The sequence below is a fragment of the Arvicola amphibius genome, chromosome 10 (genome assembly GCF_903992535.2).
Source record: "Arvicola amphibius chromosome 10, mArvAmp1.2, whole genome shotgun sequence".
NCBI lineage: Eukaryota > Metazoa > Chordata > Mammalia > Rodentia > Cricetidae > Arvicola > Arvicola amphibius.
In genome coordinates this window covers 1,504,964-1,520,374 of record NC_052056.1, presented here as the reverse complement: position 1 = coordinate 1,520,374, position 15,411 = coordinate 1,504,964, and the positions used below count along the sequence as shown (strand labels likewise).

The 15,411-nt window shown below is 47.3% G+C and overlaps 1 protein-coding gene across 1 annotated transcript in view; it reads right to left on the bottom strand.

Annotated features, from left to right (window-relative positions):
* Dscam (DS cell adhesion molecule) overlaps positions 1–15,411 on the bottom strand; it is a 445,545-nt gene that overhangs the window by 39,307 nt on the left and 390,827 nt on the right. The window contains exons 24-26 of the mRNA XM_038345563.2: positions 13,575–13,763; positions 12,226–12,516; positions 9,200–9,376 (exon numbers count right to left, since the gene is read on the bottom strand). Of these exons, the coding sequence (XP_038201491.2) occupies positions 9,200–9,376; positions 12,226–12,516; positions 13,575–13,763 (657 nt within the window). The remainder of the gene's footprint in view (positions 1–9,199; positions 9,377–12,225; positions 12,517–13,574; positions 13,764–15,411) is intronic.

The window sequence follows — 15,411 nt, the reverse complement described above, 5'->3', positions numbered from 1 at the left end:
AAATATATCTATGGGATGCCAGAAGCTGGGGAGTAATTAGCTCCATGTAACACCCAACAGTGGCTAGTACAATATGCTAAGGAAGAGGACAGAACTTTACAGAGTAAATACTTGCCTTAAGCTCACACTGGGCATGTACGTAGATACCCAGCCCTGCCCATCAGCCATTACATTGCATCTTTGTTCCAGGTTAGCCACCAGCACTCCTTGCGGGCTTTTCACACTAACGTGTAGGGTGCCAAGGCTTCACAAAGGAGAACAGAATTTTCAAGTACCCCTCTAACTGAATAGACCTTGGCTGTAGCTGGTTGGTCTCCTTCCTGGGCTAAGATCACTTTAGGACTGGGCCCCAAAGCCATGCCAGTCAACCCTAAAGCCCATCCTTGAGAACAGATGTCTTCCTGCCATCTAAGCTACCATGGTCTGCTTCCATCTCAGTTGGAAACTTTGGAAAAGTTGTACTAGTTGAAATTCTTGTCTTCTACAAGTTCTCTGGAACTAAGCTAAGAAGCCCAACTCTTCAGCACAGTTTGGGCTTGGGTGACGAGACCCTGGAGCATGTTCTAAGGACTTGTATCACATCACACTTTTTATCTCAGGAGTACAAGATAAGTTCCTCTAGTATCACTGCATGGCAGTTAGAGATGAGGACGTGGGTCCTAGGTAGCATGTCCACTGTTGGTGGCTCACACAGTTTCTCTGCCATCCTAATGGTGCAGCACACCCAGAATTCAGTGCTCCCCCAACATCTCCCCATAGGACCTTGTGTTTTGTTTCTTCTCAGCTCAGATACTAACTGGAGCGACCCCAGCTTCGGTGTCTAGTACCTGGATTAGAGTAAGAGAGGAAGATGCCCCCCCCCACCCCAGGGACACCAAGGAGCAGACACCTGGCTCCATAGGGTTAAGGGACATGATCCAAGGATACTAGTGCATCAGACTGAGCCAATCTGGGGAGAAAGAGACTAACCTCTGATTGACACTCTCAAAAGCAACCCCATGCAGTAGGGATCTTCAGCACTGAGTTAGTTGCTCAGTGGGCGTTCCTGTGGTACTCTAGGTATTCTGCCTGCTCTTGATTCCTGCTAGGCCTTTGACTGACTCTCTCTCTCTCTCTCTCTCTCTCTCTCTCTCTCTCTCTCTCTCTCTCTCTCTCTCTCTCTCTCTCTCTCTCTCTCTCTTGCTGTGATATGACTGGACTTCTCCGAGGCCCTCAGCTCTACATTGGCTTTCTGTTCTTCCAGGCACCAGTGGTAGTTGGCACCGTGGCTCTGCTCTCAGCCTGTAGCTGAACACTCTCCAATCTTGCCTGAGGTCACCTGTTCAATATCCACATTCTCTCCCTCTTCCTTTTTTGCCTCCTGGGTATAGCCTAGTCCTCAGTAAATGGGAAGTGGGGGAGTGGCTTAAGATTCTTTTGGGATCCTCTTTAATTGTTGCTTTTAGACAATCTTGCTATATAGCCCAGTCTTGGTTTACACTCCTGATCTGGTCTCAGCCAGGGGTCACAGGTGGGTTCCATCTCACTTGACTTTCCAAGGATATAGTTGCCCTCTCTGGTACTGAAAATCTTGATACACTTTCTACCTGTCTATAGTGATGGGAAGAGGCCATACAAATAGTATTGCTATTCCCATGTTTGGGACTGAGTATTCTCTTCTTAGTTTACATTCTCTAAAATCCTCAAGTACTTCTCACAGGGCCTAATTTCTAGGTAATTCCATACTTCGGGCTCTCTTTTATGAAAGGCTTGCAATCTAATAATGTCCTTTATTCAACCAGCCTGAGTGCAGACACTGATAGTTTTATATGTATATAAATTATATTATGTATAGAAAATTTATATATATATATATATTCTCTTCCCACACACTCTTGAGATTGCCATATCCCTTACAGGAGTTGCGAATGATTTTCTACAACTCCTATAGAAGACTTTGCAGTTCTGCTGATTAAATGTCACTTTCTTGACTGTAGCCTTTCAAACTCCATGCTCTCAGGACTCTTCGCTCTGCTATCCTAGTCTTCCTGCCCATCTGTATGAGCTACATACCACAGTCTGCCCTGTCCTCCACGGGGCTCACAACTGACTTCCTTCCTTATTAGTCAATCTTGTCAAAACAGAGAGTGGGTCCGTCCCAGATCTCTGATAGCTCCTATTCCATTTCTTGGTGGCTCAGAAACCAGCCTTTCTATGGCTTGAGTTAGCTCACTTCAAAATAAAATGTTCTGAACTGATTAATTATTAAATGGGTAGATACTACCCGTCACCTAGCATCTCTCATTCACCTTTGATGATTCAAAGACACTCCACAAAAATTTGTGGATCAAGGTGGAAAGATTTTGCTTAGAGACTTAAAATGGTCCCCCTTGGGGTCTCTCAGAACTTGAACCCTGTGATCTGATTCCTGATCTTTCCAGTGGTAGTTTTGGGGAGTCTTCAGTGAGACACCATAGCATTAATTGGTGTCTACGTTTTGCTCATTGTCTTTTGAGACATGTGTGATTATTTTATGCCAACACTGAAAAACCAACCAGCTCCATGCAACCTTGGCTACTTCATAGGTTTGAGGAAAAACCAGCCCGCTAATCAGGGCTCTGGTAATGGTTAAGCATTTAGAGCTGTCTCTGTCTTTCTCACCTCATCTCCTTTGATCTGTCTGTCCACCCTCCCTTCCTTCCTTCCTTCCTTCCTCCCTCCCTCCCTCCCTCCCTCCCTCCATTTCCTTCTTTTTATAATTACTGGTCTTGATGTTCCAGCTCAAACAGCACTCCTCCTGCTGCACACCAGAACAGATGTTGGGAGGTTTTCTTTCCATCTGTTCTGTGGGAACATCACCCAGAGCCCAGCTCTTCCTGCCCAAACACAGTCAAGCAGCCCTGTGTATAGCTTTCTACGTTTTCACATGTTGGTATTTCAGATCAGTCTGAGATAAAGACTGGGTGAAATAGCTCCTGAACTCTTTAGCTACTTCTACACACCTTTCTCGACTCCTCTACTAATCTCTTGTGTGGGGAATGATGGAGAAAGTCTACCAGGCTAGTCCAGCGACAGAGACTGTGTGGAATGAAGGGGTTTCTGAAGCTGTTTTTCAGTCCCTGAATGATACAGAGGAGACTGAAAAATAATGACAGAGATAATGATGATTGGGGTGTCACTGCTCATCCACTTGTGAAGACAAGTTTCATGTGTGCGGGAGGTAGAAGACTTTGAGGGTCTGCCAGTGGGCAAGAGGCCATGCGACTGAGCACATGATACTGACTGGCTTCCAAGTGGTCAATGGTGAAAACACTCAGGGAGAAGTGTGGAATTATGGCAGAGATGCAAGGCACAAGTTATATATTAATGTGTTGATAAAATTAGGGACCATATGACAGGGCGAGGTAATCAAGTTAAAATGGATTAACCAGGGGGTTTGGGAGGTGGGAATTGCATTTATATGTTTTGATGGCATGCTTACTTCTGACTCCATAAGTCATTGCTAGTCATTAAAATTTAACTGAGAAGCCTATCTCTTAGTTCCACATGCCAAGTTTCTTGGGAGACAGGTATTGGAACAGTGACTTGAACTCTTTTCTTTTTTGTCCCAATGTTGCCTTGGACTTTTTCACTCATGAAAGATCCATTCTGGCCTCTAGTTTTCAAGTCTACAACATGGACATTGCCAGTATGCCAATATCCCATCAAGTCTCCCAGGTGAAGTACACAGGTCTGTCAGGTCTGGGAGACCCACCCCAGGGCTCTCAGGAGCATCACAGTTTGGCCTTGTTCAGTGTCTATGCACTCTCTGAGGATACTGTTCTCATCTTGGCTCTGCTATGTGGGAAGGAGAACACTAGTAGGTTTGCGTGGTGTCACGGAGTGGTCCACCCAGGCCCCTTCCTGCAGCCCAGCAAGGTTTTCTTAAAAGTCTGAACATCTATATGTTTGTTATGTTTCTTTGAGAGCAGAGAGGAAGAGAGAGAGAGAGAGAGAGAGAGAGAGAGAGAGATAGAGAGGGAGAGAGGGAGAGAGAGAGGGAGGGAGAGAGGGAGGGGGAGAGGGAGGGAGAGAGGGAGGGAGAGGGAGGGGGAGAGGGAGGGGGGGAGGGAGGCAGGATATAGCCTCAGGTCTGTTTACTTGTCTGAAGCTCTTGAGGAAAACAGAGTGTGCTTGGACTAACCTCTATTGTGAAGTCACTTGTACACCTCAAAGCAGAGAGGAAACCGTCTATGGACAGAGGATCTCATTTTGCTGCTCTTCCCATCAAAAGTTCCTATTTGAAAGTTCCCTACGATCAGCCCCACTTCTTGGTGCGACTGAAAAAAGGATGTCATAAAGTAGCTATTTTTTGCAAGGGCTGTAAACCTGCATTTGGGTTTTTACAAGATCCCAGCCAGAACTTCTCTTCTAATGACTGGCATGCTCGTGTGGAAGATTTTAAAGTTGAGGAGAGATAATTGTCCCCAAAGACAGTCTTACGTGCTCGTGACCTGAGAAAATTGCAAGAGCAAACAAGGGCAGGCCAGAGCACCCTGGCAAGCCAGGCAAGGTTCCGGGGACAGGCTGACATCCACGGTGCCTGCTCTTGACTGCGCGTTGTGGTGTCCAGCTCACCAGCTGCTCCCGGCTCACCTCCATCTCATCTCAATGCCTGCTTGTTCTCTACCCCTCACACAGAAACTCTCGTTTTCTCAGTTCTGCTCTGAAAACTGTGGAGAAAGGGAGAGAAGGAAAAGGAAAGGATAGGAGTGCTCGAGGGAGGAGGAGGGGATGAAAGAGGAAAGGAGAGAAAGAAAGCATTGGAGGAAAATGAAAGATAGAACAAAAGCTTTCATATAAAGGATCCTGATTGTGTGTGTGTGTGCGCGCGCGCGCGTTCACGCGTATATATGCATGTGTGCATTGTGTGCGTGCATTTGTGTGTATGCATGTGTGTGTGCGTGCATGTGTGCGCACGCTAATGTGTGCGCACGCATGCATGCGTGTGTGTGTGTGTGCGCGCACATGTGTGCACCTGCGTGTGGAGACCAGAAGACACTCTTGGGCATTACATCTCCAGCACCATCAGTCTGTCCACCTTTATCAGGTGACCTGGAGTTTGACCTGAAGGCTGTCTGTCTGACTGTTCGCTGGGCCCCAGGAATCTGCCTGTTTCTACCTTCTAATGCTGGGATTGCAAGTGCATACCACAAAAAAACCTAAAAGCATCTGAGGACCAAACTCAGATGCCCATGCTCATGAGGTGAATACCTAACTAAAAAACCCTCAGTACCGATACTATGTTTTCTTAATCACCATTTATTGGGTCACCCTTTTTTTGCATTCTCCCCTTTCTCTGGGGGTAGGGAGTTTGCTTTTTTCCTTTCTCCTCGAGCTTAAGTGCTAGTGTGCTTGCTCTAAGCCTGCCTGAGCTTAGGAGAGTTCAAGTTGCTTTTGGGCTTTAGAAATGGGGAAAGCTTTTGATTGCTTACAGAGAAGAAACTAGTCAGTAGGATTAAGAAAATGGAAACAACTCCTCATAGACCCCCCCCCCAAGTCTGCACCTTGAAAACCTTGAGCCCAGATTCTCTTTGGAATGGCTGCCTGGCATTGGTCAGTTTGGAAATATTCATTTTGGAGCATGTTTGAAATAGTGACTACTTTCTGTCCTAAGGGGAGATGGTGTTTTTCTAGAGAAGTAGTCAGATTGCTGCCAGGCAGCCATGGCAAATGATCGCTATGTTTATCTTATCTGTGGAAGAATTCTGGTTTGGCGATGCCATCTGACCCCTGCTAAGTGGCACCAATGCAGGATTTTGGGCCCTCAAAACTCCCCTCCTAAACAGCAGAGATTTTACTAATATCGGAGGAGAGTACTAGACCTGGAATCAAATTTTTATTAGGTTGGAGCAGCTCGGATTCTGGGTCCAGCTGGTGACTCACTCTCTATCTAACCTTGCAGTTCAAAGGATCTAGGAGTTGGGGAAAACCAGGGCATCATTAAAAGCAAGACACAGCTTCTGAAGTCCTGGATAAGGATATAGATTTTAAAAAAAAAAATCTAGTACTTGGAGACAATTTAGAAGGTCGCTGTGCTCTAAATTTAGTAAGTCCTCAGGAAGGGAGAATATAGGTTGGCTGTGCTGCCTGAGTCCCACTTCCTTTCATTTTATTTTTGCATAGAAGAATATTACCTTGTCCTCCCCTAACTAGGTTGATCCTCTACACAGCACGATGTGCCATCCACAGAAGCATTTCAGTTATATGTCTAACTTTGGACAACGCCACTAAAGAAGGGGAACAATCTGAACATGGCCTTAAATAACCTTAAAAAGTGCATCCGCAAGGTGCTCTTATTTTTCCTAATTCAAATGGGCTTACCCCAGTTTTGATCCTGCTAAGTGAATGTTCAAGCAACACCAATGTGTTCCTAGAAATGCTGGCCGTATTTTGGACAAGAAAAGTGTGGCAGGAAACAGTTTTCTCCGTAGAGCCTATAAACCTATGGGGACTGGTTGGAATGTAAGCTCAGGATCTGTTGTACGTGGGCCAGCCTTTAGTTGAGTACCGTTGCTAATGAATTCTGAGGGGTTAATAGACACTCATGATGTCAAACTCCACGACTGCATCTGAGTTGAAAATGATTTATGCAGTTAATGGACATTTCAAGAGGGTAGGGAGCTTGTAGATCTCTCTGGGGACTGGCCTGGCTTTCCATGGTTCTCTGTGGGCCCATCACTTACTCTGTCCTTTAAAGGCAGCACATCTCAGGATTACAAAGAAATGAGTGTGTCCTCTACTTCTACACTTCTAGATGATCACTGTCTACTGTTAGAGGGTCTTGGGGCTCTTTTGATTGCCAGGACCTTGTCAAATTCTTGTGATCAAAAGGAAATGGGGAACAAGAAAATGCTGGGTTTTTTTTTTTTTCATTTACATGTGACCCATGGTAGATAACCAACAGTGGATTGCTAAATTAAATCCATCTCAACTTGCCCTTTAAGTCTGGCGTTAGAAAGTGGTGGGGTCTGAACTAAGTACCACATTCTTTGCATAATTACCACTCTCCTGCCAGACTCTTTGTTCTAGAAGTCTTTATGGGGCACTTGATGCAGGAGTGTTGGTATTCTGTTGCTGAAACAAGCTACTTCCCTTGAACTCTTTGCTCCTTAGCATCTCATGGGAATACAGCCTGTCTCTCTTGCTGCCTCCCTGTAGAAAACTTCATACTAGCTCTTCCTTATCTCCTACATAAAACAAAACAAAACCACTTCAGGGACTGAGAGCCTGTGTCCTCCGAGGTGGTGGACTTATTGCAAAACACAAGAGTTAGATGTAGAGATGCTAGCAAAAAAAAGTTACTCCCAGAATATCCTCTGCAAATCAACAACTAAAGGTCAGGGGACTGGCAAGGAGGAAAAGTTGAAACACGGTGGGTCTCCATCCGTCTGACCTGTTGGCAACAGCTTTTGTTGGAAATGCTCTTGGCAAGGAAAAAGCATTAGGTTAGGTGTTGACGTTATAAGTCCAGTTATGAAAATAAAACAGTATCCGAGGAAGAGGAAATGGGAAATAAGTGAGGGAAGGGGTTTGGCAGATGCTATAACCCTGAGAAGCCCTGCACAGCTAGTTCATCCATCTGCTACCACATCCATGAGTCAGCCCAGGCCATCAATAAGACACTTTCGTGGTTGGTGTGAAGAGCCTCAGGCAATCCATGCCTTCTAAATGGAACTAGATAGACACTGCTGTCTACATGAAAGGAGGACTGGCACTGGATAGAAAGAAAACATCCCCAAAGCCCAGGCCATGGTGATGTATAGTGAAAGGGGCTCTCAAAATGTCCATTTGATACTATAGTGACAAATACTCTAAGTGCAACGCAACATGATCCTTTTCTACCAAGTTTCTCAACACATTGGGTATTATTAATCTATCTTTGCGATAGACTCTTACCTTTCCACTATCTTTCATCCCTACCTCCTTCACGCTTTAGGATTTGCCCGAAACACTGTTTGGGCACGTGTGACCTGCTAGATGCTGAGGAGTACATGTCTCAGTAGGTACTTAGAGTCTGGGAGCATATTATCTTGATCTATGTGAAGCATCTATCAAAGCGCTTAGGTTATCTACAAAATTGAAGTGCAATTGATTCAGGAAGAAAATTTTGATGAGAAAGTTGACTCATCTGAATTTCTGGGCCCTGGGATATTTAATGGAAAGAGTTACAATGTGCATAAGGGCAAAAAGGGATTTCAAGTTGGCAGAATGAAAAGAAATTTATAGTAACAGGTATGAGGGGCACAAGTCAGGAGATTTCTGAAGGAGGAAATTGGCCACACAGCATCATGCCCAGCTGAGCTAATGGGATCACGGTCAAATTAAGCACTTACAGACGAGATCAAGTATGGAATCAAGGTCTGGGGGGCACCATGGATGTGCTTGAAGGGCGGTTTCAAGGCTTACCCCTTGAATGTAACTCTGAAGGCTACAGAGATGTGACACCTATCCACACTGTCTTGATAACGGAAACACAAGTACCCCATGGGTGCCCTTGATCAAACAACGGCTTGGTCCAAGACCTGATAAGCAGGAGATACAGAATGATCCCTTCCTAGAGTTCCTAATTTGAAATTCCTTGCACTCACACTGCAGAGCAAGGGCTGTTGGCCAGGAAGTGGGAAGACCCTCATCACCCAGAGCCACACAGAAACAGAATCTGTTCACCATGGCTCCCTAGCCTGTGTCCTTCTGCTGCGTTTCCCTTGCAGGTGAACTCTAATCCAGGAAAGGGTGCGTTTTCTGCCTCGCCACACGCTCCCTGTACGAGTCCCTATCTCTGCTTCCAGGCAACATCATTTTCATTTCCAGAGAAAATCTCAAAGCTCCTTTTTTTTCTTTTCTTGCTACAGCCGTAATTGGTGGCTTTACCAGAACCACTGAAAATCAAACAGAGCAGGCTTGAAAAATCCCATGAGAAATTAATTTTCTATGTCTGCCAATATCTAGGATTTAGGGGACTTGTAAAGGGGCTGCGTGCACTCCATTTCTGATTGCCTGTGATTGAATGCTTTGTCCCCTACCCCAGGGCTCCAAAGTCTTGCAGAGGCCACATCAGGCACCAAGCTGAACGTAGCTGGCAGAGCAGGCACCTACAGGACACGTCTTTGCCCTGGAGAGTGGCCTCTGGCTGTCCTCTCTCTAGGGAGCGCAGAGTAGACACAGGTCCTGGACCCACCTCTCAGCCGCTTCAGCCTCTGCTCCCGCCGTCTCCGCCGCACCACCAGCAGCAACACGAAGAGCAGCAGGACGCCGATCAGGATGCAGGAGATGGTCACTAGGATCTTGAGCCCTTCGTTGGTGGTCAGCCCTTCTTCGCTTTGGACAACTGACTTAATGAGTGGAGGGACTGTACCTGAAAGCAGGGCCACGATGTTAGATGGCTATTAATGGCGACGGCATGGTGGAGTTTTTAGGGATGACGGGTTACAGAAAAAACCGCGCGGCGTGATCCGGGGGGTGTCCGTGTGATGAGAAATGAGGGGAACTTTCCCACAAGTCTCTGTGGATTAGACTAGACTAGCTCACTCATCCTCCCTTGGTCCAGACTCCTAACTCGGTCTCTGTGCTAGCACATCTCTGGAAAGGACTGGGATTTGCACAATGCTCTAGGATGCCATCACCTGACAGTATGGGCTCCTGCTCACCAAAGCCACATTACTTCAGCTGAAATCCAATGCCCACTTGGCTGCACCCATAGTGCTTTTGCTAAAGGCTGTTTGAACAATAGATTTGTCAACTGCATGGAAGATTTCCAGAGAGGAGGATGTAAGGAACACAAGCCTAAAGAAGGATATGGCTTTAACCTTTTGATTTGATTTCAATCCCAGTTTCACAGCTGCTTTTAAGATTCACGGTTTAGAGTAGAAGAGCAAAGGGCAGTTCTTCAAAAGGGGTCCTTCTGGGTCACTGAACAGGGCATTGCTAGCAGGGCATTGTTACACTGCTCGACAAAAATTCAGATAATTTAGAACTGAAAAAAAAATAGACATGAAGTGAACTCTGGGCTGTCTTAAAATGCTTTCTGCCCCAAGGCTGAGCATGAGTGTAGAGATCTAAACAGACATCTGTTTTTTTATGGGGCACACATCCCCATAAAAAATCTTGCCATCCTCTATTATAAAAGGCCCTTCCACTCTCATTGCCTTTTCCAATGTAATCCAGAAAACCAAGGCTTTAGGAAAAATAATGCAGAAATAATGCCACGTCCCCAAGAGCAAAGAAGATCCTATCTTTCATTTAGTAACTGGAGCAGTGAAAATACAACCATTGGCCCTCTCTGATCTCTGCTGGAGCCAAGCAGAGTTCTTCCAGTTTCACAGCATCTCTGGCAGCAGACTTTAGCCTGCAAATAACCAGACACCAAGAGAGACACAGAAGAGGCACCGGTGGGGCTGCTCTGGGCACAGGGCACGCAGAAAGTTTTGGCAAAGGAAATAGAGAAGACTCAGATAAAGAGGTGCTCGAGTTGGGGATCTGACCTTTGTTTTTCCTAAAATGAAAACAGTACCTTCAGGCACGAGTAACAAAAGATACTAAAGGTATCTTTACAGCCATGGTGTCACTTCTGCATCTCTACTGTCTTCTTCAAGACAAAGCAAGAATACGGACCCTCATTTCTGTGCCCTATGAATTTATTTCAGAAAATATAATGCAGCTCGCATGCCCCTTTTCTAATATGATCTTGAGTGAAGTAAGAACATCACACCTGTCTCAGAAGCTGAACATTAAAGCATGAAGACTATTTGTGACAGAACTTCTAGTGACGTCATCAGATGCGAGCAATCCCTTGACGTGTGGATTTCAGCAAGCTCTCTGGCCTCCGCCCATATGGGAGCATAGCCATGGGCTAGAGTGTAGGTGTCCAAAGCGACAAGATTACTAACTACTCAACTGGGTATGTGCTTACAGGGTGCTTGGGTGAAGCCTTCAATGCTAAGTACTTGATAAAAGCCATTGATCTTGGCCCCTTGTTTTGTGAGAAGGGAGAATGAAGCCCCGTTGGGAGAAGAACCTTAGACATGAATGCTGCTCTGCTGATGCAAGACCCTGAGACAAGACTTCTCTAAATCAGAGTGACAAGGTAAGAGGGACCTGGGTCTTTGAAGGGGAGGACAGCTGTGCAAAGCCACAGTGGCTGACCCAGTGCCAGAGTCTGGGGCCACAGCAGACCACCAGGTTAGAGCTTCAACACTAGAAGGGCTTCTCTCTGGAGTCCTTCCTGCAGCAGCAGGAGGAGTTTGGTTCTATCTGAGAAGCAATGACTGTAGACAGGAGGTAGACACAAGCCAGATTAGCACCGTGTGCCAGAGAGGAAAGAACAGCTCAGGGCCTACTGGGACCACCGTCCATTCTGAGTAGTGGAAAGGATAGAAGACTCAGAGGGGAGCTGGTCCACAGCTCCAAACAGCCTGCTGAATCACCATTGGCGAGCCTATTGCTGCTATTCCACAGTGAGTGAGGGTCACTGGGAGACTACAGAATCATCACAGACATGCTGCAAGCAAGGACTCCCAGAAGACCTACTAGCTAACCCTTAGAGCGGCTGTCTCAGCTTCGCTGAGCTGGGTGCTATCCGATGATCAGTAAGAGATCCCCAATACTAGAAAAAGGGCCAGAATTTAAATCATTTGGTTTCGGGCAACAGAAGGTCAAGACACTCACTAGTTTTCAGGATATGCATACATGTGTATGTACACGGGCCCACTGTGACCCCACTCACCACCCTAGTCCTCTCAGTGCCCCTGCTTCTGCTCAGACTAACCTAACTTCCTTTTCCATGGAAAACTGTTGTGCACATGCATTTTAAGGGTGTAATGAGAGCAACAGAAAAGTTGTTGTGTGGATTGGGATGGGTGGAGGAGGGGTGGGAGACAACAAAAGCAGTGTTAGCTCACAGTCATCTGCAAAGCAACAGAACCATGAGGCAGAGTCCTTCAGCCCTGAGAGAAGCCACTCCTTCACTAAGACCCCCAAGGGAGTCCCCGCGGGTCCTCAGTCCCTTTTGAATGGACACACAGTGATGCTCATCTGTGTGCAATGGACTACGAAGCCCACAGAGAGGGTCTCGGAGGCCCGAACCCTAATGGGCTCTGGGGGCACTGCTCGCTCCGTGACAACGACAGTGTCTCACAGGAGAGTGAACAGCACACGTGCGCACATCCCTGAGCCACAGACAGGAAGGTCATGAAGCCTGGCGCTTACTGCCATCGTAGTTCAGCGTGGCGAAGTTGGCTTGCTTCTCCGCGCAGCCGGCGCTGTTGCACACCCGCATCTGCAGCTGGTACCACGTGGCCTCTTGCAGGTCGTACAGGATGTAGGACTTGGAAAGAGAGGTCCTCTGAGCCGTGGTCCAGACTGTGGTCCCGAAGGGTCTGTACTCCAGAGTGAAGGAGGTGATGGGGCAGCCCCCGTCGTTCCAGCCAATCAGATTCAGCCTCACCCGGGTGGTGTTGATACTGGCGAAGAGCTCTTGCTCCTTGGAGAACTGGGGCTCTGCGGGGGCGGGGGGGGGGGGGGGGGGAGACACACACAGGCAGTGTCACCTCTGGGTAAATGAGTGACGACATCGTGTTCAGGTGCTCGCCCTCGGCTACTGTCTCTGAGTAGCCTAGCTCTGGCCAAGGCCAGATCACCAGTCGTTCACAGCAAGAGCAAAACCTTGGGAACCAACAAGTTTTCCCAACCACGAGGACCTGAGCCTGAATGGATACAAGCTATTTTTACACAGTGGAGAGTTCTCTGAAGAACAGCTCTATTTTTCTTATGTGTAATCCTCCAGTGGTTCACACACGGCTGTGTGTGGAGCTGAATAATTTCCCTTCTCATTAGACACTGAGTGGAGATTTGGGAGAAGGCAGAGTGGGATTTGGGAGGGATCAACAGCTCTCCTCTACAACCCAAAGGCTTTGTTCAGAGGCCTCTGACATAGTGGGCCTAATTCTGCACAGACCAACCCCTCATCCCCTGAATCCTTGTCCTATAATTCAACTCTCAGGAGCTAAATCCAAATATTGCGCCTCTCCGGCCATCTGGGTTTACTCCCCTGGTAGGAGAGGAACTCATTAGACCTTTCTTCTCCTTGCTACACAGAGAGGGAGCCATGTTCCCCCCTTCTTTTCTACCATTTCTAGATGCACCCTTGACCTCTGGGTGCTACTTCCTTGGGCTTGCTTCATCTCTTTGAATTTCTACTTTATTTCAGATAAAATCCCAATTCACTTTGAAGTGTTAACCTATTAGCCTTGTTATTTCCAGGCTTAGAAAACCTGTGAGGACAGGGGCCTCATTTCATGACTGCCCACCCTGAGTGCTCTTGCTGAGACCTTTCATGGGGCATTCGTCCTTGAGCAGCACGTGATAGAATGAAATGGGTGACCAGAAGGTTCTGTGGTCTCTCTCATCCCTCTGCCAGTCTTATCTCAGGAATAAGGAAATCCAAACACCTAGAACAACTTATCAGTATTTGCTGAGTCTTTCATGGTCCTCCCCCCTTCATGCCGGGAGAGAAGAAATAAGAGAAACGCAGGCAGACAAGCAGGCAGGCATCTCACCTTTGCCAAGAGTTTTTGCTTCAATGATCTCGCTTATGCGGCCTGGTCCCACTCCATTTTGGGCAGTAAGAGTGAACTTATACCACGTCCCACACTTGAGGTTTTCCAGGCGGTAGGAACGCTCGCTGGGGCTGATGGGAAAGCTACCCCACTGCTCGCTGTTGTCCTCGGAATACTGAAGGATGTAGCCTATCGGAACCGGGAAATAATGTCCCAGTTAGTGTTCTCTTCAGAGGAAATAGGACAAGTACTCTAGCTCTGGGTGTTTTCAGAGAAGAATAATTCTGACACTTCCCGATCCCAGGAAATGTCCCCTGTGCTGGGGGAAGTGCTGGGGGGAACTCATTAGTGGGCCACTTTGGCCACACAGTCATTATCACTATGGTTACATTGGTATGATATTTCTTCCCATGCCCATTTAACACCATGTTGGACAGTACAGGGTGAGTGCTAAGCTATCGAATATCTGCCTCTCAGAGCGTATGTGTAAGTCTTTAGGTATAAGCTGAAGGGGCTATGTTGACAATGGGGGCAGAAGTGACAGTAAGAGCCTTCACTATATTACCTCCTTCCTACATATTACTGGGGGGAACAGTTGCAGCCACAGGGGAAATTGGCTCCAAGCTCCGTAGCTACCCAAACATTTCTATAGCAACCTGGCTTCTTCTCAGAGTGAACAGTCCATTTGACAATCCATTTCTCATCTCTCCCTAGAACTACTCTCTTCATGGTGTCCATGCATGTCCATTGCCCTAAGCACCTCGCACAACGCCACCAACTGTGCTCTGACCCCACAGTGCTGGTGACAACAGAGGTGTGAAGAAGATGCACAGTGCCCTCTCCTGCAGTCGTGTTTCGGGGGTCAGATGTGTCCTCTCTGCTCTGCCCCTTGGCGCCTAGACTGTCATAATCTGACTTGTGCATTGTCAAGGCCCCAGGGGACTAATATCTTTTATCTCTCTTTGGGGGGGTGTTCCCCTTTTAACACAGACAGAACACTTCCCATCCAGCACACTGCAGAGGCTCCATGCCCAAACCAGTGCCGTTCGGATTCCCCAAGTTCTTCCCTGGGGTATCATGCACCACTGCTTCTGCCTGCTGTTGTTATCAGTATTTTCCATAATCTTTCACCTGCCTGTTCTCTCTGGCTCCCTAAAGCCACAGAGCCCCCACTTCCTGAACCCCTTTGCCCACTTTTGTGTTTCTGCTCTGAGTTCCCCCAAGGTCACCCAGTCTCTGCAAAAGATCTTTTCTCAGATGCCAGCCTCCACTCCAGATCGCCCATATCCTGGGGACTGTGTTTAGCTCTCACCTCCTACCACAGAGGCCACCTCTATACCTAAGCAATCTGACTCCCTGATTTCTGTTCCCTGATGCAGCTGGATTCTGTAACATCGACATCCGTCAGTACAGGTGCCCAATGTATCATGCCCTCCGATGCCAGTGGCTTTGGGGACCACAATTTTTCCAGGTATGTTCTGAAATTTCCTGGGACACTTGACTTGGAAATTCTTCATCAACCAAATTAGCCTCATTTCCAAGACCTTTTATGCTGGCTGCTACCCAGGTCTCTCTCAAATTAGGATGCTAACAAAATTCAGACGATTTGGAATCTAGATCCTGGATTCTTTGGGCCCCTTTATTTTCTCCATGATGTTCCCCCTCCCCTCTGTGAGGCCATCTGAAGCATTTGAGCCCAGTTGCCTTGACCGGTGTCCACACTGCGTTCTCACAGACATTCGTGCCCTGTGACCCTCTTCCCTCCCCAGCTGTCCAGCATCACTTTGGATTGCTGTAGCAATCTGACCACCACAATCAGTGCTGCATGGTATCTGCA